The 21873-nt window shown below is 48.7% G+C and overlaps 13 protein-coding genes across 13 annotated transcripts; 5 read left to right on the forward strand and 8 right to left on the reverse strand.

Moving 5' to 3' along the window:
- Positions 1 to 407: 407 nt before the first annotated feature.
- On the forward strand, positions 408 to 1396 carry FMAN_10152 (uncharacterized protein; the record flags this gene model as incomplete). The annotated part of the gene is made up of 3 exons (XM_041820794.1): positions 408 to 761; positions 811 to 898; positions 945 to 1396. The coding sequence occupies 3 exons, from the start codon at positions 408 to 410 to the stop codon at positions 1394 to 1396; spliced, it is 894 nt and encodes a 297-aa protein (XP_041686639.1).
- A 310-nt stretch (positions 1397 to 1706) lies between these two features.
- Positions 1707 to 1811, reverse strand: FMAN_10153 (uncharacterized protein; the record flags this gene model as incomplete). The annotated part of the gene is made up of 1 exon (XM_041820795.1): positions 1707 to 1811. One exon carries the CDS (start codon positions 1809 to 1811, stop codon positions 1707 to 1709), a length of 105 nt encoding a protein of 34 aa, XP_041686640.1.
- Positions 1812 to 2909: 1098 nt separating this feature from the next.
- On the reverse strand, positions 2910 to 7221 carry FMAN_10154 (related to NUP170-nuclear pore protein; the record flags this gene model as incomplete). The annotated part of the gene is made up of 3 exons (XM_041820796.1): positions 2910 to 3617; positions 3670 to 6815; positions 6864 to 7221. 3 exons carry the CDS (start codon positions 7219 to 7221, stop codon positions 2910 to 2912), a joined length of 4212 nt encoding a protein of 1403 aa, XP_041686641.1.
- An 857-nt stretch (positions 7222 to 8078) lies between these two features.
- Positions 8079 to 9135, reverse strand: FMAN_10155 (uncharacterized protein; the record flags this gene model as incomplete). The annotated part of the gene is made up of 2 exons (XM_041820797.1): positions 8079 to 8939; positions 8992 to 9135. The coding sequence occupies 2 exons, from the start codon at positions 9133 to 9135 to the stop codon at positions 8079 to 8081; spliced, it is 1005 nt and encodes a 334-aa protein (XP_041686642.1).
- Positions 9136 to 9523: 388 nt separating this feature from the next.
- Positions 9524 to 10094, forward strand: FMAN_10156 (putative ERG28-involved in synthesis of ergosterol; the record flags this gene model as incomplete). The annotated part of the gene is made up of 2 exons (XM_041820798.1): positions 9524 to 9586; positions 9645 to 10094. The coding sequence occupies 2 exons, from the start codon at positions 9524 to 9526 to the stop codon at positions 10092 to 10094; spliced, it is 513 nt and encodes a 170-aa protein (XP_041686643.1).
- Positions 10095 to 10241: 147 nt separating this feature from the next.
- On the reverse strand, positions 10242 to 11485 carry FMAN_10157 (putative galactose-1-phosphate uridylyltransferase; the record flags this gene model as incomplete). The annotated part of the gene is made up of 3 exons (XM_041820799.1): positions 10242 to 11237; positions 11288 to 11339; positions 11385 to 11485. 3 exons carry the CDS (start codon positions 11483 to 11485, stop codon positions 10242 to 10244), a joined length of 1149 nt encoding a protein of 382 aa, XP_041686644.1.
- A 1502-nt stretch (positions 11486 to 12987) lies between these two features.
- Positions 12988 to 14728, forward strand: FMAN_10158 (uncharacterized protein; the record flags this gene model as incomplete). Its single annotated transcript, XM_041820801.1, has 2 exons — positions 12988 to 13080; positions 13211 to 14728. The coding sequence occupies 2 exons, from the start codon at positions 12988 to 12990 to the stop codon at positions 14726 to 14728; spliced, it is 1611 nt and encodes a 536-aa protein (XP_041686645.1).
- A 205-nt stretch (positions 14729 to 14933) lies between these two features.
- Positions 14934 to 15545, reverse strand: FMAN_10159 (uncharacterized protein; the record flags this gene model as incomplete). The annotated part of the gene is made up of 1 exon (XM_041820802.1): positions 14934 to 15545. One exon carries the CDS (start codon positions 15543 to 15545, stop codon positions 14934 to 14936), a length of 612 nt encoding a protein of 203 aa, XP_041686646.1.
- A 453-nt stretch (positions 15546 to 15998) lies between these two features.
- FMAN_10160 (uncharacterized protein) lies at positions 15999 to 16319 on the reverse strand (the record flags this gene model as incomplete). Its single annotated transcript, XM_041820803.1, has 1 exon — positions 15999 to 16319. The coding sequence occupies one exon, from the start codon at positions 16317 to 16319 to the stop codon at positions 15999 to 16001; it is 321 nt and encodes a 106-aa protein (XP_041686647.1).
- Positions 16320 to 16779: 460 nt separating this feature from the next.
- On the reverse strand, positions 16780 to 17520 carry FMAN_10161 (uncharacterized protein; the record flags this gene model as incomplete). The annotated part of the gene is made up of 1 exon (XM_041820804.1): positions 16780 to 17520. One exon carries the CDS (start codon positions 17518 to 17520, stop codon positions 16780 to 16782), a length of 741 nt encoding a protein of 246 aa, XP_041686648.1.
- Positions 17521 to 18064: 544 nt separating this feature from the next.
- Positions 18065 to 18447, forward strand: FMAN_10162 (uncharacterized protein; the record flags this gene model as incomplete). The annotated part of the gene is made up of 3 exons (XM_041820805.1): positions 18065 to 18265; positions 18318 to 18353; positions 18406 to 18447. The coding sequence occupies 3 exons, from the start codon at positions 18065 to 18067 to the stop codon at positions 18445 to 18447; spliced, it is 279 nt and encodes a 92-aa protein (XP_041686649.1).
- A 175-nt stretch (positions 18448 to 18622) lies between these two features.
- FMAN_10163 (uncharacterized protein) lies at positions 18623 to 19149 on the reverse strand (the record flags this gene model as incomplete). Its single annotated transcript, XM_041820806.1, has 2 exons — positions 18623 to 18948; positions 19035 to 19149. 2 exons carry the CDS (start codon positions 19147 to 19149, stop codon positions 18623 to 18625), a joined length of 441 nt encoding a protein of 146 aa, XP_041686650.1.
- Positions 19150 to 20437: 1288 nt separating this feature from the next.
- FMAN_10164 (uncharacterized protein) lies at positions 20438 to 21305 on the forward strand (the record flags this gene model as incomplete). The annotated part of the gene is made up of 2 exons (XM_041820807.1): positions 20438 to 20679; positions 20729 to 21305. The coding sequence occupies 2 exons, from the start codon at positions 20438 to 20440 to the stop codon at positions 21303 to 21305; spliced, it is 819 nt and encodes a 272-aa protein (XP_041686651.1).
- Positions 21306 to 21873: the final 568 nt, after the last annotated feature.

Raw genomic sequence — 21873 nt, forward strand, 5'->3', positions numbered from 1 at the left:
GTAAAAATAGCAGTCTTTTCTTAGTATAGAATGGGGGGTTAAGTAAGGAATTGGTGGAAACATCTGCAGATACGAGATCCTGAGTCACTCTATACAGTGATGAGAAGGGGTTTTTGTAACTGACACGAGAGACTTGAATATGCACACAAACATTCCCTGTTAACCAATATCCTATGATTAAATGTATACTAAATTATGCAGGCTTCATAATAAATATTCTTATCCTCTGTAAATTCCCTGACGAAGGCTCCGAGTTAGTCTCCGTCCAGCGGTGACTTTTCGGAAACTTCCTAACAGACTCATATATAACCCTTCACGAACTGAACATATTGATACCGACAACTCAAACTAATTTCATGATCAAACTACTACGACCAATTATAATAAGAACCCCTCGATTCATCAGAATGACTTCCTCAGACACCGCAAACGCCCTCAAGACTCTGAGAGAGCACTATGACAGCGCTACCATGGAAGCTCAGATGCTATACGCTTCAAAGACCATGATGCCACACCTAGTCAAGCCTCTTCCTACACAAATGGGGATATCTGAAAAGACCTCAGCGCCTGTGAAGTTTCTGGATAATGCTTGTGGAAGTGGTGTCTTGACACATGCGGTCCAGCAGGGTTTACCTAAGGATATCCTTGAGAAAAGCACGTTTTTATGTGCTGATGCTTCGGATGGTATGGTCAGTGTGGCTAAGAAGAGGCTTGATACCGAAGGATGGGTTAATACAGAGATTAAGAAGCTGGATGCGACGGTGAGTGGACTTACACCATAGGACGCCCAGACACTGACGAGATACATAGAACACTGGACTCCCCGAGAATTCATTCACGCATGTTGGTCTTGGTCTAGCACTCCATGTCATCCCTGATCCAAATGCCGTTCTTGCTGGTAAATCCCCTTCATGAGCTCCCCAGAACAGAACTAACATGTCCAGACGCCAAACGCATCCTCAAGTCAGGAGGCATCTTCGGCGCAACAACATTCCACAAAGACAACACATTCTGGCTCCCCGACATACGCACAGCATTCGCGTCATTCCCCTTTGAAGCCAAACTCCCCGAAGTCATGAAGATGCAAATGCACGATCAAGGCGACTGGACAAACCCCGCATGGATCGAAGAGCATTTAAAGAAAGAGGGGTTTCAAGATGTGAAAGTGACGGCCCATGATGACAGTTACACTATTGAAAGTGCGGAGGATTATATTCTGCAGTTTGGCATGATGCTGGGCTGGTTGATGAAGACTTGGTGGAGTGAGGAAGTGCAGAAGGAGCATTCGCTGGAGGAGGTCAAGGAGTTGTTGAGGAGACATTTGGTGGAGAAGCATGATGGCAAGGGTTGGAATATTGAGTTCAAGGTGATTTGTATGACTGGGAGAGTTGAGTAACTCACTCTGAGGTCGAGAGGAACAGGAGCTTGATCTTTCATATTAATGCTAAAACTCAAGATATCTTGACGACTAGAAACAAGAAACAGATTGGGTGATGATATGCTGGTATCAGAAGCAAATAGTACTGATTGAGAAGCAATTTAACAAAGTAGCCACCCTCTAATACACATTTTATATAATACAATATTAAGTGTATACCAAACGAACGACACTGTATCTTGTAGAAGACATTAAAATGACCGCTTTTGCCCTCCACCCCCATCTAACTAACCCTTCTAGTTATCGCACTCCCCAGAATACCTCCCATTTATAAAGAATGACCTCCCCCATTTTCCCATAAAGTATCTTCATCCCCGCCCTGGACTGAAATACAGAATGCTCTCCCCTTTTTTTTGAAACCATACCCCGACATTGGTAGTATGGCCGACCAACCCAAGCGATGTTTGTGCAGTTGAAGGTTCTCGCGAACGGTTGGTCTGGAACGTGGTACCCAGCGTAGCAGTTTTCGTGTATTTTTTCTTTATTATGCTTGCTTGCGCTGGGTTAAAGACTCACGCTTGAAGCGTGGTGAAACGTATTTGATATCATTGTTGATGATTCATTGCGTTGGTGGGTTGTAGGAGACCAGCTCCTGGACAGAGGAAAGGAAAGGAAAGGAGTCGTTGAGTGTTTCGAGTCATAGTGAAGTTGGAGTCGTAAATGTCAAGTCGTCGAGACGAGTTGTGCTATAGAGAAATAAATTGTCTGGTGTTCGAGAGCCGGGTTATAAAATCCTGCCCCCCATACTAAGAAACAAAAGATTGTTGAAGTCTGCCTTGACAACAACACCACAATCTCTCAATCTTATATATCCAAATTCCCTCGCCCCCCAAAACAATTCCCTAAGCCCGCTCCAAACGCAGTGAGGCCCTTTTGCTACGACTCGCTTTCAAGCGTGGCGTGTTACCCTTCGCCCTGGTCCTGTCCCCCCAAAGTGAGGCGAACAACCATGCAGGCCTCACCCACCAATACCACCTCCCACCGCCTCCGAGTCTCACTATACAGGGCGAGCGGCATTGCAGAGTCAACGTAGCGCTGCATACACTGTCGCTGCCTTGTGCTACTGTCCACCCATGCTGAATCATTAGAGTGCTGGTGACAATATCACTGTAGACGTCGGCGACACCGCTCTGTTAATGAGACGCAGCCTGATATAGGTAGGTAAACATATCTCTTCGCTGTTGCATTTCTTTCCATTCTTTTCAAAGGGGCGCCGTTTTTATCAAACCCCCCATGTCTTGTTTAATAATTACATGTGTAAAAAAACGAGAAAAAACCCTTTGGACCTGTACAGTACAACGCACCCTCATGACAATTGGCGCCTATAGCATAGCATATCCATCATCCTTGACAAAAACATGTGGCCGCGCACCCCCAGCTACCAACTACTCAAAGCTTCCCAATTCTCTAGACTCTAACTAACTGATGCTTGCTTCTCTCTCCATCCATTCTCATGTCCTCAGCTCGCTACCTATGCAAATCTGAGGCTTCCCGTCGGAACCCGTTGTGACAAACCATCCACCTCTCTCTTCAGCAGCTTGAGAACTCGCCTGACATCAGCAAGGTCTGCACCGCCGGCGTTGTTTCCATGTCCGGGTGGTGGCAGGGCGGCGTCGCATCTCTTGAGGAGGTCGGCTACAGAGGGGCCAATAGCACCACCCTTTCCGGCACCTCCACGTCGACGGGCTTCAGCCACCCAGTCGTTGACCACATAAACGATGAGTTCAATCATGCGGTTTCGCACAGATCCACTGAAGCCGTAGTCTTGACTGTCGAAAACGCCCTCCAGAACACGGACAATCATGTCATGCGAGACGCCCAGCGTGAGGAATAGTTGGACGGGCCAGGTGGGATCAGCGCCGATTGTGGCATCTTGTTGGTAAGCCACTGCGTAACGGCAGAGCTCAGGAAGTAGGTCTTGGATGGGGAAGATGAAGCTGTCGAGGGATGTGCGGTGGGCAATGTTTTGGATCTTGCTGGTCACAGACTCGTAAGGCAATGGGGGCGATGGCATTCCTGGTTCTGAGTTCTCTAGGCGAGACATGACCTCATCGTGTGTCTGTTGAATCAGGTTGCTCCATGTACCCGAAATCGTCATATGGTTGCGGTAATCAGCAACATGGTAGATGAGCAGGCAAAGGTCGTAGTAACCGGCTTGGTCGGCATAGTCGTTGAAGAGCTGCAGCATGTGAGTAATCGTCATTGGCTAAGGGAGAACAGTTGAAACCTACCTCGGAGAGTCCCTGGATCTTGCCCTTGAGAGCTTCCTCAATCTCGAGGGCCCTCTCAGGGTCGATACGGTCGTCAGCTCTCAAACGTTCCAGGAGATCATCCTGGATATGAGCAATCTCAAGCAGCTCTGTGACACTGTGGTTCAGCAGCTGCTGTTGCTGTCGGCTAACACCAGTCGTTGAAACGTTAGCATTCGCCTTGGCCAAGCTGAGCAATCTGATTCGGTCCTTGATACTGATAGGGAAGTCGGAGTTGGCAAGCTCCGCCTGCACCTCAGCTGCATCAAAGAATCGACTTCGGTTGGTGTAGAACCGGCAGAGCAGGTCAGCATGCTCAATGTTTGTGCCAGCAAGTCGCTGAAGGAAAGTAATGACATGGGGTGAGTCGATAGCCAGGATTCGATCTGTCCAGCCTTGTTGGATGTACCATTCATAGAGGTCAAAGTGGAACACCTCGTCATCCGACCCGTTCACCACCTCGTAGGCCTCAAGCCTCTTGGTAGCAATCAACGTCAGCCTGCCATCGACCATTTCAGGCTCACTGCTTGATGCAGCGTCCAAGTGACTCAGAACGTCATGGATCATGTCGTAACAACGCTTGCGATCATTGAAAGCATTGGCACGAGGGTCTCCGGAGGGCTTGCCGTCGTTGACCCAGGACAGTGCTGTGTTACCCCTGTCCTTCTCGCGGGCGACCACAAGGCATAGCTGGATAGCACCGGCATAGTACTTGAGGGCGATATACTGTTCCACAGCACTCTGAAGGTTGGCAAAAGTGAGGCTGCCAGCAACCTTCTCAAAGAGCCTCAAGCTCTCATGGAGTAGGCTTCGCGACTGATTGGTCTGAAGAGGTTGGTCAGAAGCCCGCTTAAGCTGCTCCTGGGCTTTGAAAGTAATGACATCATCTGGGCTGCAGAAGCTGCCGCATCTCCTTCGAAGGGCGTCAGCAACAGTTTCAACGTTGGAGCCGCTCTCGATATTGCGGTTAACAATGGCCTTAACGAGCAGCTTGGCAAGATCCTTGCCGTCAGTTTGAGAAAAGAGCTTCTCGTATGTCAGCTCCTTGAGTTGTTGTTGAGCTGTAGCATCGAGGCGAGTGTAGATGTCAGCAACCCTCTCGTCGAATAGCATAAGCACAAACGAGATACCCTCCGAGATGCTCTCCATCAGCTTCTGAAGAGCATGAAGAGCCTGATGTTCAGCCTGAAGAGCAACTTCCTCCTGACGACTAGACACGTGTTGGAGGTCAGATGGACCAGACAAGCCTTGAATGAGGCCACGGTTGGTATCAAGGAACCTCCTTAGACGCTCCAAATTCTCCTGAACAGTATTCAGCTTGGAAAGGGGAATTGTAGAACCAATGGTGACACCGCCATTAGGAGAGACACCCGGAGCGATGACTACTGACTTCCACAACTGGCGTACCAGTCGGGAAAGATACAGAGCTAGAGCGTCGTGTCGGGACGAGAGGTTAATGGAATCGGTTGTAAGGGATGAGCTGTCGGTTTCAGCCATCGTAGGCTGTCCACCAAAGTCGACAAAGACGGATCGTGCTCGATCTTCAGTTGCCTGGTCGATAGCACGAGCTGCACCAGGTTTAGAGTCACCTCCGTGACCACAAGCAACAGCCAGAGCGGTAGTAACAGTCTCCACGCGGCCATAATTATTAATAAAGCGGCGGCAGACCATTTCCAACCCCTCATCTCCAACAGCACCTCGAATAGCAGAAGCAAAGATATCCACAAAGCGCCTTCGTCGAACGATGTGTACACCAGTGTTGGTGAGAATTGCGAACTCGCTAGGCGCATCGTCGAATTGCACAGCCAACTCATTACCGAAGCCAAGTGGTTGTGGTGCCGCTGCGAAAGGCTTTGTGATTAATCCAACAGCTTCAGCTCGGCTGCCAATGTCAATCCAGCTGGCAGATTCATGGTATTTGAAAGGAGATGTCGGGGACGTGTTCTTAAGACGTCCCGTCTCAGGTCCAGAAACAAAGAGGGTATCCTCATTTGGATTAGATTCTTTGCTCACAAAATCCAAGAAATATCCAGGGGCAAATCGAGCACCTTGTCGGCTGTAAGACAGCGAGGTAGATTCGGAATCAGTGATCGACTCGCCACCAGGGTAAGTAGATCGACGAGAGGTTTGTCCAGGAGGGAACTTGATGAACTGGACCTGCATACTTTGGGGTGCCAGGTTTGTCGAGGAACCGTAAATGTAGGATGCAGCACTGGTCGCGCTGAAGAATAGACGGCACCCGGTGTTTGTCAGAGCCATCAAGTGAAGCTTGGCCGCTTCCTGCTTGGAGATAGGGCTGATCGAGACAATGCTGACTTGGTCACTCAACAACCTAGATTGGTTGATCATGTGAGCAATGTCGCGAAGACAGTGGACCTTCTCCTTCTCAATAACTTTGTTCAGTCGGTCGGGGCTTTCCATATGGTATGTTCGAATGGTCGATCGGCTCGAGAGGGTATACACGAGGTTTCTCGAATCGTCGATCACGATATCAACAAGGTGTTCGGGGGTCTTATGGGACCAGAATCCGCCTTGTAGTGTGACAACTGAGGACCAGCCGGGATTCGTATGGTTGATCTTACCGCACCTATTTGAAAACCACTTCTCCTCAGATTGATAGTAAAGTTCATTAATGTCGATGTCGTTGCTTCCTCCAAAGAAGATTCGGCCGTTGGCAGATCCCGTAATAACACGGACGTCGGTACCACGAAGGGGGAGCTGCATTTTCGTTTGGTAAAGAGATACTGTCTTGGAGCCTGAAGGGGTAGCGGTGGCCGAGACACCTAGCAAAACAATGTCTGAAGAAGTCGCAACGACGAGGATGTGTGTGATGGTGTTGACGAAAATGCCTGGTTTAGGAGGCACGAGCGCGACAGCTTGGATAGTATGCGGTTGGTCCTCAAACCCAATCAGCTCGGGGTCAGGGTGTGTGTAGTCCCATAGGAACAACGAGTTATCAATAACGACCCAGGCGTGGTTGATCTCGGCAAAGAGTCCCATCAGAGTCTGAAGCTCGCCAGCGTTGTAATGGTCGAAGACTTGGTTCGGAATGGGGTACATCTGAGTTTTGTGGAAGGGGGCCATCGCAGAATCGGTATTTTCAAGGTCGTAGTCGGACGACGCGCCCTCTGGTTCTTGTTAGCTGGTTTCTTCGCATCCAATCTCTTGTAACCTACGTCGACAGTATGAATCCAAGTCGGGATATCGGCCATCGGACTGGAGGCAGGCATTGATGGCCCTGGCCGCCTTGACAACGGGGGGGACATTTTCGGATCGAAGAGGTGGCAGCGCAGTAGGGACAATCAGATTATCGTTGCTAGTTGTCCTTAGTGCAGATGGCGCAGTAGCTGCGACACTTCGCGATGATGAGACAGGCGCCGAGCTCTTGTGCGAGACGGCCTGGTTGCTATCGTTGCCGGTGAAGAGCTGTCGGCGCACAGAATCAGAGCCCGACTGAAACCTCGAGGCGACGGCCGGCGTATTCAAGAAGGCGCCTGGGACTGGCCGGACCGGAGTTGTTTGTGGAAACGACATTATGGGCAGTAATATCGAAGCCCTCGGCGGGCCTGCGTAGCTTCACCAGTTTCGTTGCTATACCGCTGTAGGCAGATCGCGGATCATCAAAAGCGACGGACTCAAGGCGCGTGGATGGAATTGCGATCAATATCCCAGTCCCTCGTAATAGCGTGGCAAACCTCGTGGGGGGTTTTCGCTTTCCTCGCGTCGTCGTCGGGTTTGAGATAGAGGCTATAGCGAGAGAAGTACGCTTTGAAGGTGATAAACAATTTGACGAGAGCTTGGGGAGGCTGGATATGGAGCACGGATTTTTCGCGACTGGGGCGTGACGCTAGGACCGTTTTGGTGCAAGGCTGAGAGCAGAGTAACCACGCGTCATGAAAGCTCAAAATCACTGAGAATAAATCTTACAAAATTAATGAAGCTGAAGACAATGTAATTGTTTATTTATTATTTATATCTACCTACATATACTCATCTAACGACTAACTCTGTGAGCCAGACGTACTGGTCTGTGAGCACGCAGGTTCTTGATCCACCTTTCTGCTCTACTTAGACAAATCTACATCAGAACATGATAATTTTTGTTGCTGGGCAAACACAGGTAGCTTGGGTAGTACAATGCACAGGTCTCTTGTTCTGCAAGCCAACGTTGCCATATATGCACGGCAAACATGAAGGAATGTCTGAGGTTACTCACCCTTTACTTCACGCTTTGAGGCGGTTGCATAACTTGCAGTACATTACGGTTGTCATACCACAAACTATCTCTCATGACAGCTGAGTTGACCTCACAGCTGTTATATTCCTCCTTTTGATTACATTCCGAGTGTTCCCCGACTTCTTACTTCCTTGCTCTTCTTTTCATCCTTCGTTTACTGCTTCTTAGCATCGCGAGCAGCCTTGCGGAGAGCTCGGCGTCGAATGTCCTCGTGCATCCTCTTGTTGAAGAAAATAGTGATAGGACCATTAGCACCAGGAATGTTCTCAATGAACCACAGCATGAAAGCATGGCTCCACCAAGGGGTATAAGTGTTGGGCGCAGTCTGGTAACCACCAAGTCCAATCTTGCCAAGAGTAGCCTTGACAAAGTTGCGGGCGTTGGGAACAAGTAGACTAGGGCGGCGGACCTTGCTCATGGCAGTGGTGACAAGATGGCTCAGGACAAGGTAGACATCAACATTGTGGTCAGCAAGCTCAGCGGAGAGAGCGTTGCTCCACTGCTGGAGGAAAGCCTTGCTACCAGAGTATGTCGCCAAGAGAGGAGTAGGAGTCCAGCCACCGAAAGATCCCATGGTAAGGATAAGACCGCGCTTTCGCTGCTTCAGAATCGGAGCAACGACCTGAGTAACTCGGAGAGTACCAATGCAGTTGATGGTGACAATGTTCTGAAGCTCCTCCTTGGTGGTCTCGAGGAAAGAAACGGGGATGCTGTGGCTCTGGCCAACGTTGTTGATGAGAATACCAACGTCAAGACCAGAAATCAGCTCGCTCAAACGCTCGTAGTCGGTATCGTTGTTCTGGGAGAAGTCCATGTCAAGGACCTTGACTTGCAGACCCTTTCCAGGGTACTTCTGTTGAATCTCGGCAGAGAGGCTCTCGAGCTTGGATAGGGTTCGGGAAACGAGCACGAGGTTGAAGCCTTTGGCAGCGAGCTGCAGAGCATATTCCTTGCCGAGGCCGTCAGAGGCACCGGTGATGACGGCCCAAGTGCCAGGCTTTCCATACTTGCGGAGCTGTAGACACAATTGTTAGTAGAGCTCAGCTGGGGGCTGTAAAAGGACATACGTTGGTGCCTCCAAGCACGAAAGCGCTGAGGACAAGCTGGAGATAGCTCAGGATCTTGGATCCCAAGAAGAGAGCACCAATACCAGCGAGACCCCACTGAAGAGGCTGCGGTACGTTATGGAGGAAGTTTGTAATGGCGTCCATATTTGAAGAGTGCAACGAAAACAAGCCGCCTGTATGAAGAGAGGGAAGAGGAAGGGAAGAAAAGGCGACAATCACAAGATAAGTACACTATGGATGGATGCCCCTCGGCTCTTGAACTGGGTCTTGGCTCTCAGGCCGGACAATTAATTGAATTGAATTTTTAGGTGGTATTACCCCTGACGTTGTTGAGTTGGTCCAAGCTTCTCCGGCCTTTGGTCCCCGATTACAGGTCCCTCTCTCCCACCAAAAACAGACCATCCAGCTCGTCTTACACCAATCTCAACCCGCCATTTTACTTCTACAACTGCATTGCAACCACTGCAATAACAGTTGTTGAGATTCTCTGATTCCCGCTTATTCGATCCAACTTTTCTTCAATTCCGTCGAAATGGATATTCTCAAGTCTATCCTCCCCGAAGCAAAGGGTGTTCTACCCTACTACATGATCATCGTAAGAGCCACTCCCCCTACACCCAAGAACCGAAGAAGATGCTGACCCCTCGCTCTAGCTGTCCATCATTTCGATCGGAAACTCGCTGCAGACGTATACAACCCTACACTTCTCCCGACGAGTCTACAACGGCAAATTCGTCCGCAACCCCAAGCTCCCTCCCAAGACAGACAAGTTCGAGCCAGAGGATCAGATCAACAAGCTTGTTCCCGCCCAGAACGACCCCAAGGCTACCGATCAGCTTACTCCCCTTGCTGGAAGACTTTTCGGTACCTGGACTCTTATCACTTGCGTTGTTCGATGCTACGCAGCTTATAACCTCCACATTGGTCCTGTTTACACCATTGCTTATTGGACTTACATTGTCGCCCTGGGACATTTTGCCAGTGAGCTCTTCGTTTTCAAGACCATGACTTTTGGTCTCCCTCAGTACTTCCCTTTCACTCTGGCTTCCATCTCTCTTATCTGGATGCCTCTTGTTCGTGACTACTATGTCGAGTACAACTAAATCATGCGACAAGTGGTGCGACTGGTGAGTGGCGGTGAATGTAATATACACATGGCAGGCAAATGCAAGATGCCTTGAAATCGGCATAACAGCAACTTGTTAGATAAAAAGTTTAGATTTTAATGTTTTAATGCTCAGGCTCTATGCCTATAGATTCTTGCGATATAGCTCTCCTCCACAATTCCTCAACCGAACTGTGGCCTGCTCAGGAGTGATATCACGTTGAGGCTCGGCCAGCAGCTCATATCCAACGAGGAACTTCTTGACCGTGGCTGAACGCAGCAGAGGTGGGTAAAAGTGCATATGGAAATATGCGCTTTCCAACTCCTCTGGTGTTCCGTCAAGAGGAGCCTGATGAAGACCAGAACTGTAGGGAAAGTTGCACTCGAACAAGTTATCGTATCGTCGGGTGACTTCTTGGATAGCTTCGGCGAATTGGAGTCGCTCCTCGGGCTTAAAGTCGAGAAGAGATCGGATGTGTCGCTTGGGAAGAACAAGAACCTCGAAAGGCCACACAGCCCACCAGGGGCATACAATCACAAAAGCATCGTTTTCCCAGACAACTCGTTCTTGCTTCTCGAGTTCAAGCTTAACATAGTCGCCCAAGAGGTTTCGGCCGCCGTGTTGATCTCGGTATTTGCTCATTTGCACGAGCTCCTTGCCAGGTTCCTCGGGCATGGTTGATGTAGTCCAGACCTGGCAATGAGGATGGGGGTTAGAGCAGCCCATAGCAGCACCCTTATTCTCAAAGATCTGCATATATCTATACTGCTCCTCAGGACAAGGTGCAGCGTCCTTTGGCATAGAAATGGCCAACTTATCGGCTTCAGCGGCCCGAGGGTTGGACGGTGTCAGATGGTTGGCGTAGATTCGAGTCCAGTGCTCAATGACGGGAACAATCTCCTCAGCTGTCATGTCTGCAAGTGTAACGTGGTGCTTGGGTGAGAAAGTGAGCACGTAACACACGCCCTTGACACCCTGAGCTTGAAGCAGAAGAGATTCCAGGTCATTGGATGAGGCTTTCGCATCATAATCTGGCTGCTCTTGCTTGACGGCGCTGTAGTCGTTCACAAAGGCAAAGGTCTTCTCATAATTCGGATTTTGGTCGCCAGCGGCTCGTGGGTTACCGGGACAGAGATAGCACTGGTTTTGTCAGGGGATTGAGTCGTTATGATGTGATGTCATGAGCGTACTTTGGGGTCATATTCTGGAAGCTTTGATGCGACAGCGGCCTCTTGCTGCCCTCTATTTCATGTTAGACAATTCCTAATTAAAGCGTGAGAAACTCACTGCCAAGGTCGCTTCGTGCGATGAGGCGACACAAGTAGCCATGAGTCCGTAAGAGGATTGTATCGACGGTGAGAAATGTCGTCAAGAATTTGATCAGGCATGATGATAGTGGGGTGACAATCTAAAGTGAATGAGGGGTTGATGAGAGTCGAGGAATATTTAGAGAAGGGTTCAGCTTTAATTTATTACTGCTAGAAGCCGAGGCTAGCGATAGAAGAAACAAGATAAATAGCTAACTAACAAAGACTCCCCCGGGGATTCTGAATGGCGCGGTTCAACGGTGATATTCTCGGCCGTGTTTTCGGGGGAGTCTTTTTCCCAAACCAGATGCCCCCAATATTGGATCTCCACAGTTGGGACACCAGTCATCACGGAGTAAGAAAGCTTCAGACCTTATCAAAGGATGTCAACATATATCCATAAAAGAGAATCCTAAAATTATAGCAACTTACATGAGTCTTATTGTGACTTGGAATGGCAGTCCAAAGTTTTATGGTTTGGATGGTGGTCCGAACACTTTTGAGAACCAGGACCTTTTGGCATTTTCATTCGATTGATGAGACTTCTAAGATCGGCATTCATCTCAACTGTAGTTTCATATATGCATCGACGCATTTCCTCATCAGATGGACATCGGCCGTTAATTTGAGAGTCTGCCGGTGGTGCTAAAAGCTTTTTAGGCGGCGGTGGGCGAGATATTCGTGAGGGACGAAAGAAGCGAGAGAGTCTTGAAAATATTGCCATATTCCAAATATATCGAGTGTCAGAATGGTGAGTAAGGTAGTAAGTGATTAAACGAGCTGATATAGTTGCCGCATTTCTTTATATGCATTTATGCTGTAGCTATTGGTCGACATTTTTATGCAATGCCTGGATGGTGAACCAGATGTGTTATTTGCAGTTGATATCTGTGGCTCAGAGCTTGTATCACGATTCACCACACAGAACTCAAGTAAAGCAATGAGCTTGTCACTTCCAGACTGTGGGGATTCAATAATGGGGGATGGCGTCACGCTCGTACCGGGGCCTCAAGATGCCAGAAGACTTGGACATTACATTAGATAGGAGAATAAATGAAAAGAGTCAAAGAGCACAGCTAAGCTGTTCCTGGGTTATCATAAAATATCCTAGTATTGTCTAAACTTCTCTGTCAACTATTTGGGACATCCCCACGTCACTTCACTTGCCCATAGCGGGGATATGCGGCCCGGGGGAACTTCTTCCACGTGACTAATGATGATTCGAGCGTGGGGTTGCTGCTAGCGGATACTGGCTCCCCATTCGAAACAACCTAATCCGCGCCCTGCAAGCTCAAGTCCAGTGCACTTCAGCCCCGGGCCAGCTCCTGTCAGAGCAAGCGTAGACGCCATAATCAACAACATCCGCCCCTCGACAAATCGACCCATCACCAATTCCATCAACAACCACCTCAAACCGACATTATCCATCGAATTTCGCGTCGCATCATCGTCCCCAATAATCGCGCATCACCAAAAACCTTCTTTTGCACTTCCATCGCGCCTTGCGCTGCCTCGAACCCGCTGCTACTTTAAGACAGGGGGGTTAACGACGAACCTCCCGGCCCGACATCGCAGCCGGCGATATGGGTGTGATACGCAAGAAAACAATCACAAGAGGTGGCGAAGGTGGTGTTAAGTACGTTTGCGATGTGTGCTCATCAGATATTACATCTACGGTAGGTCATTTGCTCTGTTGCCTGTTGCCCGAAGCTTGTTTGGAAACGTAAAGACGCGCTTCGGAGATATACCGGCTAAACTCAATGCGATGTCATGATGGGGTTGCTAATCATGTTGGTGTTGACATAGGTCCGCATCCGATGCGCCGACTCCGACTGCAGTGACTTCGACCTCTGCGTCTCGTGTTTCGCCAAAGGTGAATCACGAAATGCTCACAACCCTGCGACACACGCTTTTCGGGTGATTGAACAAAACTCATTCCCCATTTTTGATCGAGAATGGGGCGCAGACGAAGAATTACTCCTCCTTGAGGGCGCCGAAATATATGGTCTCGGCTCATGGGCCGATATCGCAGATCATATTGGCGGCTTCCGTGAGAAGGACGAGGTTCGCGATCACTACTTATCGACTTACGTCGACTCGTCTCACTTTCCACTACCCAAACGCTGCAGTCCTCACGATTGCGAATTGGCCAACGAAATACCCAGAGAAGAATTCCAGGCACGCAAGAAGCGGCGAATAGAAGAGCGACGAGATGCAGCTAAGAACGCGCCCGCTCTACAGCCTAAAACAAAACCAACAGCTAGTGTACCTAGTTGTCACGAAATTCAAGGATACATGCCTGGTCGTTTGGAATTCGAGACCGAATATGCAAATGAGGCAGAAGAAGCTGTCCAGTTAATGCAATTCGATCCGGGTGATGGATTGAATCCCAGGACAGGCGAGCTTGAACCTGAAATGGAACTCAAGCTTACAGTGATGGACATATACAACGCACGACTGACACAGCGTGTGGAGCGTAAGAAGGTTATCTTTGAGCACAATCTTCTTGAATATAGAGAGAACACAAAGCTGGAGAAAAGGCGGACCAAAGAAGAAAGGGATTTGCTGCAGAAAGCTAAGCCATTCGCCCGCATGATGAACCAGCAGGACTTTGAGGAGCTCAATCAAGGTCTTCTCGATGAACTCAACCTACGACAAGCCATTACGCAGCTACAAGAGTGGCGGAACATGCGTATCGGTGACCTTAGAAGTGGTGAAAAGTACGAGAACGAGAAAGCTTCGAGAATCCAGAAGGCAATTCCCATGGGTTCCATGGATCGCGAGCGACTGGCGTCTGCACAGAGGTCTAAGCAACCTCCTCCTCCCGAGCCACCGAGTGGATCTGCTCTTCTTATCGCCCCAGAACTTCCTGCCAGACTGCTACCAACGCCTGCTGCGGAAGTCAATGGCGATGTAAAGCCATTAACAAATGGTCATACTGATGGCCTAGCCAATGGCCAAACAAATGGCCAGGTCAATGGAGTGACCAACGGAGTTAACGGAGTCAATGGAGTAAATGGCCATGCAGCTCCTAAGCAGAGATACACGGCCCAACCCATCTCCGGCGTACAACCGATGCCTATGACCCAAGACACTGCGCCAGACTTGCACCTCCTCACACCAGAGGAGGCCAAGCTTTGCGAGATCATCAGACTGCAGCCCAAGCCATATCTCATGATAAAGGAGCAGATCCTCAAGGAAGCTCTCAAGACAAATGGCACTCTGAAGAAGAAGCAGGCAAAAGAGATATGTAGATTGGACTCGCAAAAGGGAGGGCGCATATTCGATTTCTTTATTAATTCAGGATGGGTGGGCAAGGCGTGATCTGGTTGTTAACTGTTTATAATACCCTTTTGAAGACGAGGAATGGAATTGGCGCTGAGCGTTTGCTGGAAATTATGTAGTATATGTTACGATTCTGTGGATAGATGTCACCAGTACAATGTTAAAAGAATTAGCTACTCATTTTCAGGTCTCCACTTAGATGCTATTGGACCTATCTACAGGTATAAGACGACATAAGAACTCCCTAAGTAAATAAATAGGTAGTCATAGTTTTGTGTGCTGAATTCATCCATTGGACTAGTTCTACAGTGATTTGTCTAGTCTCCTGACCTTCATCTGCCTCCTGATCCAAGCCAATTGCAACTTGGCTAATATCTACCCGACCCCCCAACATATAGTGTGTTTCTTCAAATAAGACTGCATTGTAGGCAATGCCTGGTGCAATTCTCGGCATCTGGGGAGTAACAGCATGGTCCAACAGATGTATATCAGCATCGTCGGCAATACGGAGGTGGTGGTACTCGAGGTTGGTCGCCAACTTTCGAGCTGTTGGCGGTCCTATCGGCAAGTTCATCGATGCTTCCTTGTTCAAGATCGCTTTCGTATTCTTGGGGAGACGAAGGACCTGGAAGCAGAGGACCTGGAGGTGCAATGCCCATAGGCTCAGGGTACAAAGGGTACCTGGGCCCAGGGTACTGAGGTCCTTGTCTCTGAGGTCCTGATTTTGTTGGAGGCGGACATGGCGGGCATCGACGACCCATGAGATACTTGGCGAACATGACGATAAAACCAACCGAAACCATGACGCCAATAGTCCAGGAAACGATGCAAATGATGGGCATTCCTGAAGGGTCATCATTTGGTTGGTTAGGCTGATAGTATATAGGGACGTTCATGTTGGGCTTCTTTTGGTCTCGTCTCGTGATTGATGAAGTGATAAGGGTAGGAATGGTATAAGTGACGAAGGTTATCAAGTGTTTTTTTTTGAGCTGCAGTATATCAGATGCTATTGGCAGGATGTTTGATGGAATGAGTTTTGACTGTGAGGTTGTTTGGTGGTGAGCCAGTCGAAAGTTGAGTTGGGTAGAAAAGGGTGGGAATGTATTGGCGGATAACCTTGATGATATATGTCGTGGATTCTAATGATTCGGTGAGCAAGTGACGAGAGTTGCCATGTGAGACTTCTATTGACTCGAGGCGCATGTGGCTGAAGTGAAATGATAGAGTTCCAAGGCCTGATCACCCACAGCAAAGCGCAAGCCTCTAAGCCGGTGAGATCATGGGCTTGGAAACCTCATCCACGCGATGGCTACGTTGAATTTGGTTGAAATGCCTTGTATGCTGGGATATAGGAAGGCGGAGGAGTACCAATAGGTTTGTAAGGCGGAAGCTCAGTATCGCGAGATCCGCGAAGGGAAGTTGAAGTGTAAGACGGCATAGGCTGTTCGGGGGGGTTGACAAAAATGCTTTCATAGTTTTCCTCCCGATTTACCACGACATCTCCTTGCTCTTCATCCTGAAATTGTTTTTTCGATTTACTGCCATGGGCAATCCAATAGCAAATCCAGTAGGCGACGGCAATGACAACGCTGAGCATAGCCCACCCTAGTAATACCGTGTCTGTGCCCATGATGTCTAGTTCGATTGAGTATAGGGGCGTTTTTCGTGGATGCGAGTCAAGGCGTAATAGAAAAGTAGGGAAAGGAATGATGCTGTCATGGAAGTGAGTCTGATTCTCTTATATAGCCCGAGTTGCCTCTCAGGGTTAATGCTCAGGCAAGTTAATGCTGGTATTTGAGTTACTTCACTGAAAATACTTCTCATGAGAAGATAAGTCCAAGTTGCTAAAGCTTTATTTTCTGGTCCTCGCACATTTTTAACTTCCGTTTTCTAGTATAGACTCTTGGCTGCCTAGTTCCTTCCAATCACGAAGCCATGGACAAGTGTTTTTGCAGAGTTATTCCCAAGCTTACCCAGTCACAGCGAAGAAAGCAAACCCTCTTCCAGCTGATGACCAGATGATAAATCGCGCGAATCGTTGGCTATGGGCACTTCATAGGGTAAGTCTTAGGAGAGCACGGCTCTCTGGACTAGGAGCAGTGAAAGGAGTGTTCAGGGGCCATACGAGCAGGCCGAGGTTCAGAGAGAGATGAACAGTAGGTTGAATCCAGACGGCCCTCTTCAGCAGCCTTTTCACCTGCTCGAGCATACGAAGAATTTCCGTAATCTGCCAAGACCTCCCGGAGCAAGACGAGATGGTGCTCTTCGAATGCGCCTTGATGATCCTTCAAGTGATAGATCGCATTCTCGAGATCTACACTGTCGGATCTCTTGACCCATTTCCACCCAAATCTTCGACCAATACGCCTCAAAAGGCTTCCTGCACACTGCACGAGAAGGAGACATCCACTAAAGACGCCTAGAAGAAGAAGTATGATGAGAAATACAAGGAGACCATCGCAGTGGGCAGACGCTTCTTCCTCAGATTGGCTGGTCTGAACACCGATTCTGCCAGGAAGAGAAGAGGGACAGATAGAAGCGCGGGTGATGTGGGAGACACCAGCGGTAGGGAGACGACTTGGGCGAACAGCGTCGGTGGGTGAAGGGAACTTGACATTAGCTGGGGGGGCACTGTGACCAGGCCTCAACTTCTTGTCTCCCTTTGTGGTTGACACCTCTTTCAGCGGTGGCCTGTCAGCCTTGACGTCTGGTATCCATTGGGCGAATGGGGTCTTGGTGGGAACAGGAAGACGAGACTTGGTAGGGATAGAGTCGAGGGGACCAGTCAGAGGTGGCCCCCTAGGGATGTTGTCGTGTGACGAAACAAACATTTTAAAGGATGAGGGTTTTGAGAGAGGTTTGAGAAATGATGGTTATGTCGAGCGGACTCAGAGAATCGGCTTGGCAAGTGTTTGACTGTTGGAGAGGGAAAACATGGACATGTCATAGAAAAAAGGCATCATTTTATAATACTTGAGTGTGAGTTTGGATGAAAGTTCCTTTCTTTTGCCCTATTCGGTTGACCAATTATGGAGGAGTAGCTCACGGCCGTGTTCAAAGTTGGGTTCTCGAGTTACCCAAAGCTTCAATACACCTTGAGAGTATCGAAGGAAGCTTTTGCAGGTGGTTCCGAAGAAAGTAACTATATAAGTCCCTCCGGCTGACCCAATCGCATCCAGGAGATATAAAGTCATCAAGTTCTACGAACTCCTCCCTCCAAATCAGTTATACTTTTCGACTTTGGATCAAAAGCTCACTCACGTCGACCGCACCAATGCTCATACTGTTTCAAATCTAACCACACCTCTTATTCTCTTCAATCCACCAAGACCATCAGAACATCCGACCACTCACCAATCATTCACAACAATCACCATGTCATCCTTGCCAGACAACATCAACCTGTGTAACAGGTATCAGCTCCAGACTCGGGATGTTCAGGGGGGCGACTACTACCATCCCTCCGAGGGTGAATATGGTACAGTCGATCGCTCAACTGGGTTCACCTGGTGGTCGAACCCTGCGGACGCGAGAGAGCGCACTGCGGTCTTTGGGGTAGTGACCGGCGTTCTCGTTGTAATCATCTTTCTTATGTTCTTAAAAATTCGCAAGCTGAAGAAGATGGAAGCAATGGTTTAAGCTGATCGGCGATCATGACGTATCTGTAAGTTGACTCTTCTTCACAGTCAGTGTTATTGGGCTAACATTTCTTCCAGTCAGACACGAAGCGGAATGGGAGCCATCTTCTCTCTGTCTGATGACGGATATACATCACCTCATCACAGTACCCTATTGTTTTAGAGGGCATCATTTGGTTGCTCTCACTCTCTTTGCCTGGTCCAGTCTCTCGAAAAGCCTTGTTCAAAACATAGTGGGAAGCAAGAGATGGAAGTAGGGGTTCTATCGGAAGAATCAACTCTAGCTCTGAATAAATTAATAATTTTCCCACAAATCCTTAACGTATCCCTCCGTCAATCGTTCATCCTCTCCGTAAACCTCTTGCCATCCTGAGAATCCCCTGTCCAACACATAAACATCTTGACCGCTCTCTCCCTTGGGGTCTTCACCCATAGACCTCAAAAGACCATCCCGCTCGCGCAGATACTTTAGTGCCGCACTCGGACCCCGCTGTTGACTGAGTGCGCAGTGAAAGACAACTGTCTTTTTGTCTTTCAGGCGACGAACCAAAGTTGGCATCATGGCGTCGAGAGTATGTGCGGGGATGTTTGTTGAGCCCTTGATATGTCCGCCAATGTAATCTTGAAAAGTCAGCTGAGCTGGCACAGAAGCAAATGGAATTGAGAAGAATTTTTCTTTTCGGAGAAAGGGTTGAATGCTAACTCACCATTATCACGAACATCGATAATAGCGAATGTGGGATCTGTGGCGTTGACTTCCTCGAGGATCTTCTCAGAGAGGGTTTTGGCTGAAAGCCGCTTGAGTGAAGCGATTGTTGTCATTGGGCGAGCCTGTGAACGAAAAGGCGCGGCTATTCTTTGCAAGATTCGCATGCGGGAGTGAGGTTGGGATACTTGGGAAAGGTACCCGAAATGGATCAAGATGAGGCTCATGTAGATCTGACTGAGGCGGAGCTAAATTTACTTTTGGTCCTAGGTTGACGGCGGAACCCCACGTGTGTGACCAATCCACGGGGAGCAAGAAAACATGGAATTTTGATATAAGTTATCAAAATAAACTCAATAAATGATATCCTCAACTCATGCTAAGTTACCTAAATCTTGTTATCGCTTAGGACCGAGGTCCTAGGTTTTCTGTCCTCCCCTGGCCAGTATCGGTGTTGGTGATGGTGCTCTCCAGCGTAGAAAGCAAATCAGGGGCTCAACTGGAGCTTAACTATTGGCTTGATAGTTCCATGGTCTACTCTGTACTTCAATACCTTCCTATGTATCAGTGAGACTTTACGTTGGAGACTCCACATGCTAGACTTTACTCACCGTCATCCTATTACGAATCCAGGTGAACAACTCTTGACTCTGAGGAGCGAAACACTGAGAGCAAGACCTATCAAATTAATTTGACATACTGTTATTTGTTTTAAAAAATCTCGACATTGTAGGTAAGCTCTGTAACAAAAAACGGCTTGCCCTCGAACAGCGTTTTCTTGTAGTAGATAGAACCTACAGCAACTAGCTTAGCTGCGATACTCGTAACGTTCGTAAGATCAGCGGCAAGACTTCTTAGCGAGCCGATTAGTCCAGTACCCCTATCTGGCAAACAAATATGTAATACCTAGTGCTTGAATACTGCTCATTCAAAATAGGGCAAGTCCCTTAGAACTGCAATTCACTACTTGGCAGGCAAGAAAAGTTCTTGGTATCACCGTGTAAGTGATTGTGATGCCGTTACCCTGTAGTCACACCAAGCCAAGACAGAGACAAGATCCCGGCTTCTACCCCTGTAAAATGACATATGACGCACCAAACGACCGGGGCCATTAGCTGACCATTGATCAATTCCGCACTGGCACAAACCTAGGCTACAAACCCACCAGCTAGACTAACAAACTACCCGCCCAACAACAATCTTCTTTTGTTCTGGACTCTTGTTTGTTTTCATGACCCTTTTGTCAATTGCACGCTTGTTATGACCATCTCTGTTTGTATGCGACTGCCGCAAACGTTTCGTACCGTAAAAATCACTGTCAACTCGCTACGACCACTTTCTTTTCCTTGCACCAGCAACTCAACTTTTACCCCGCGACGATACAGATTGTACTCTACTGCAAAGATGGGCTCCCAACCAGAGAAGGAGAATGGACGTGTGGATCTTCGCCCTGAGGAAGTAATTGGAGATCTGGGGTTCACGCCCATGGTTAAGGTCTCCGATCCATGGACCGTTGACAAGGTGGTCAAGGAGATTCCTGGTGGTGCGCCCACTGAGGAGTCCTCTTCGCCGCTTCCCTTCTTCCACATGCTCGAGCGACTCAAGACTACCAAGCGAGAAGGATGGAGGCGATTTGGTATCTCTAGGTAAGGAAAATAGGTCTCCAGACTCCAAGACGTCACTAACATGCGACAGGGGAGAGTCTATCGCCGACCACATGTATCGCATGTCTCTAATCTCCATGTTTGCGCCTCCCTCTCTCGCCCCGAAACTCGATCTTCCTAAGTGCATGAAAATGTGTCTCATTCACGATATGGCGGAGCTACTTGTCGGCGACATCACACCCGTCGACGGCGTTCCCAAGCCCGAGAAGAGCCGACGCGAAGCGGAGACGATGGACTTTTTGACCAAGAACTTGCTACGAAACGTCGCTGGCGGCACCACAGGCGAGGACATCCGCGCAATCTGGCAGGAATACGAGGACTCTGAGACACTGGACAGTCACTTTGTGCACGACGTGGACAAGATGGAGCTTCTGCTGCAGATGGTGGAGTATGAGAAGCGCGGTGAGGGCAAAGTCGACCTTGGCGAGTTTGCGTACGTCGCAACCAGAATGACGCTGCCAGAGATGAAGGCCTGGGGCCAGGAGGTTCTCAAGGAGCGGGAGGCTTTCTGGGGAAGCAAGCAGCATGTCCATGGGGAGCAGGGTGTTAGTGGAGGTGTTACATCTGAGCGAAAGGGCCAGCAGGACAACTACTACAACAAGGACTAAGTGATAGGATACGAATTTAGACTTATGAGAAGGACGGGCGAATGATACCAATGAGTTGAGGTCATGGCATATGGCATAGAAGTGTTTGGACGCAGGGGGGGTTTAGAGCAGTTCACGCGATATGAGGCATAGACTGAATAGATGTAATGGCAACGATTAACGATGTTAAAGCACACTTGAACTCCACGAACCCTCATTGTTGTGATCTATTTGAAGACCCCTGTGTTGATCATTAATCGTCTAGGACAACCAAGGATATTAGAGTAATTAAACCAAGACAATATAGAAATGTAAATGAGTCCGATAGCCTGATATCCGGTATAGATAGGAGATAAGGGAGACCTTTTAGGTTTTTTGTAACTGGGTACGAGCTGTTCCTCTAGTGTTCCTCTGATACTCCTCTGATACTTCTCTAATTCTCCTCTAATATTCGCTTTTTGATGCTCTTGGTTAGCTGAACCCTGCCGATCCCCATCAAGTGGACCAAACTCTTGGAATCAGCCACACAAGAAGAAGCTGGAGCTATAAGTCGGCAACAAACCGAAAGCTTCCCGTTCTCCGCATACCA

The sequence above is a fragment of the Fusarium mangiferae genome, assembly GCF_900044065.1.
Source record: "Fusarium mangiferae strain MRC7560 genome assembly, contig: FMAN_scaffold011, whole genome shotgun sequence".
In the NCBI taxonomy this organism is placed as follows: domain Eukaryota; kingdom Fungi; phylum Ascomycota; class Sordariomycetes; order Hypocreales; family Nectriaceae; genus Fusarium; species Fusarium mangiferae.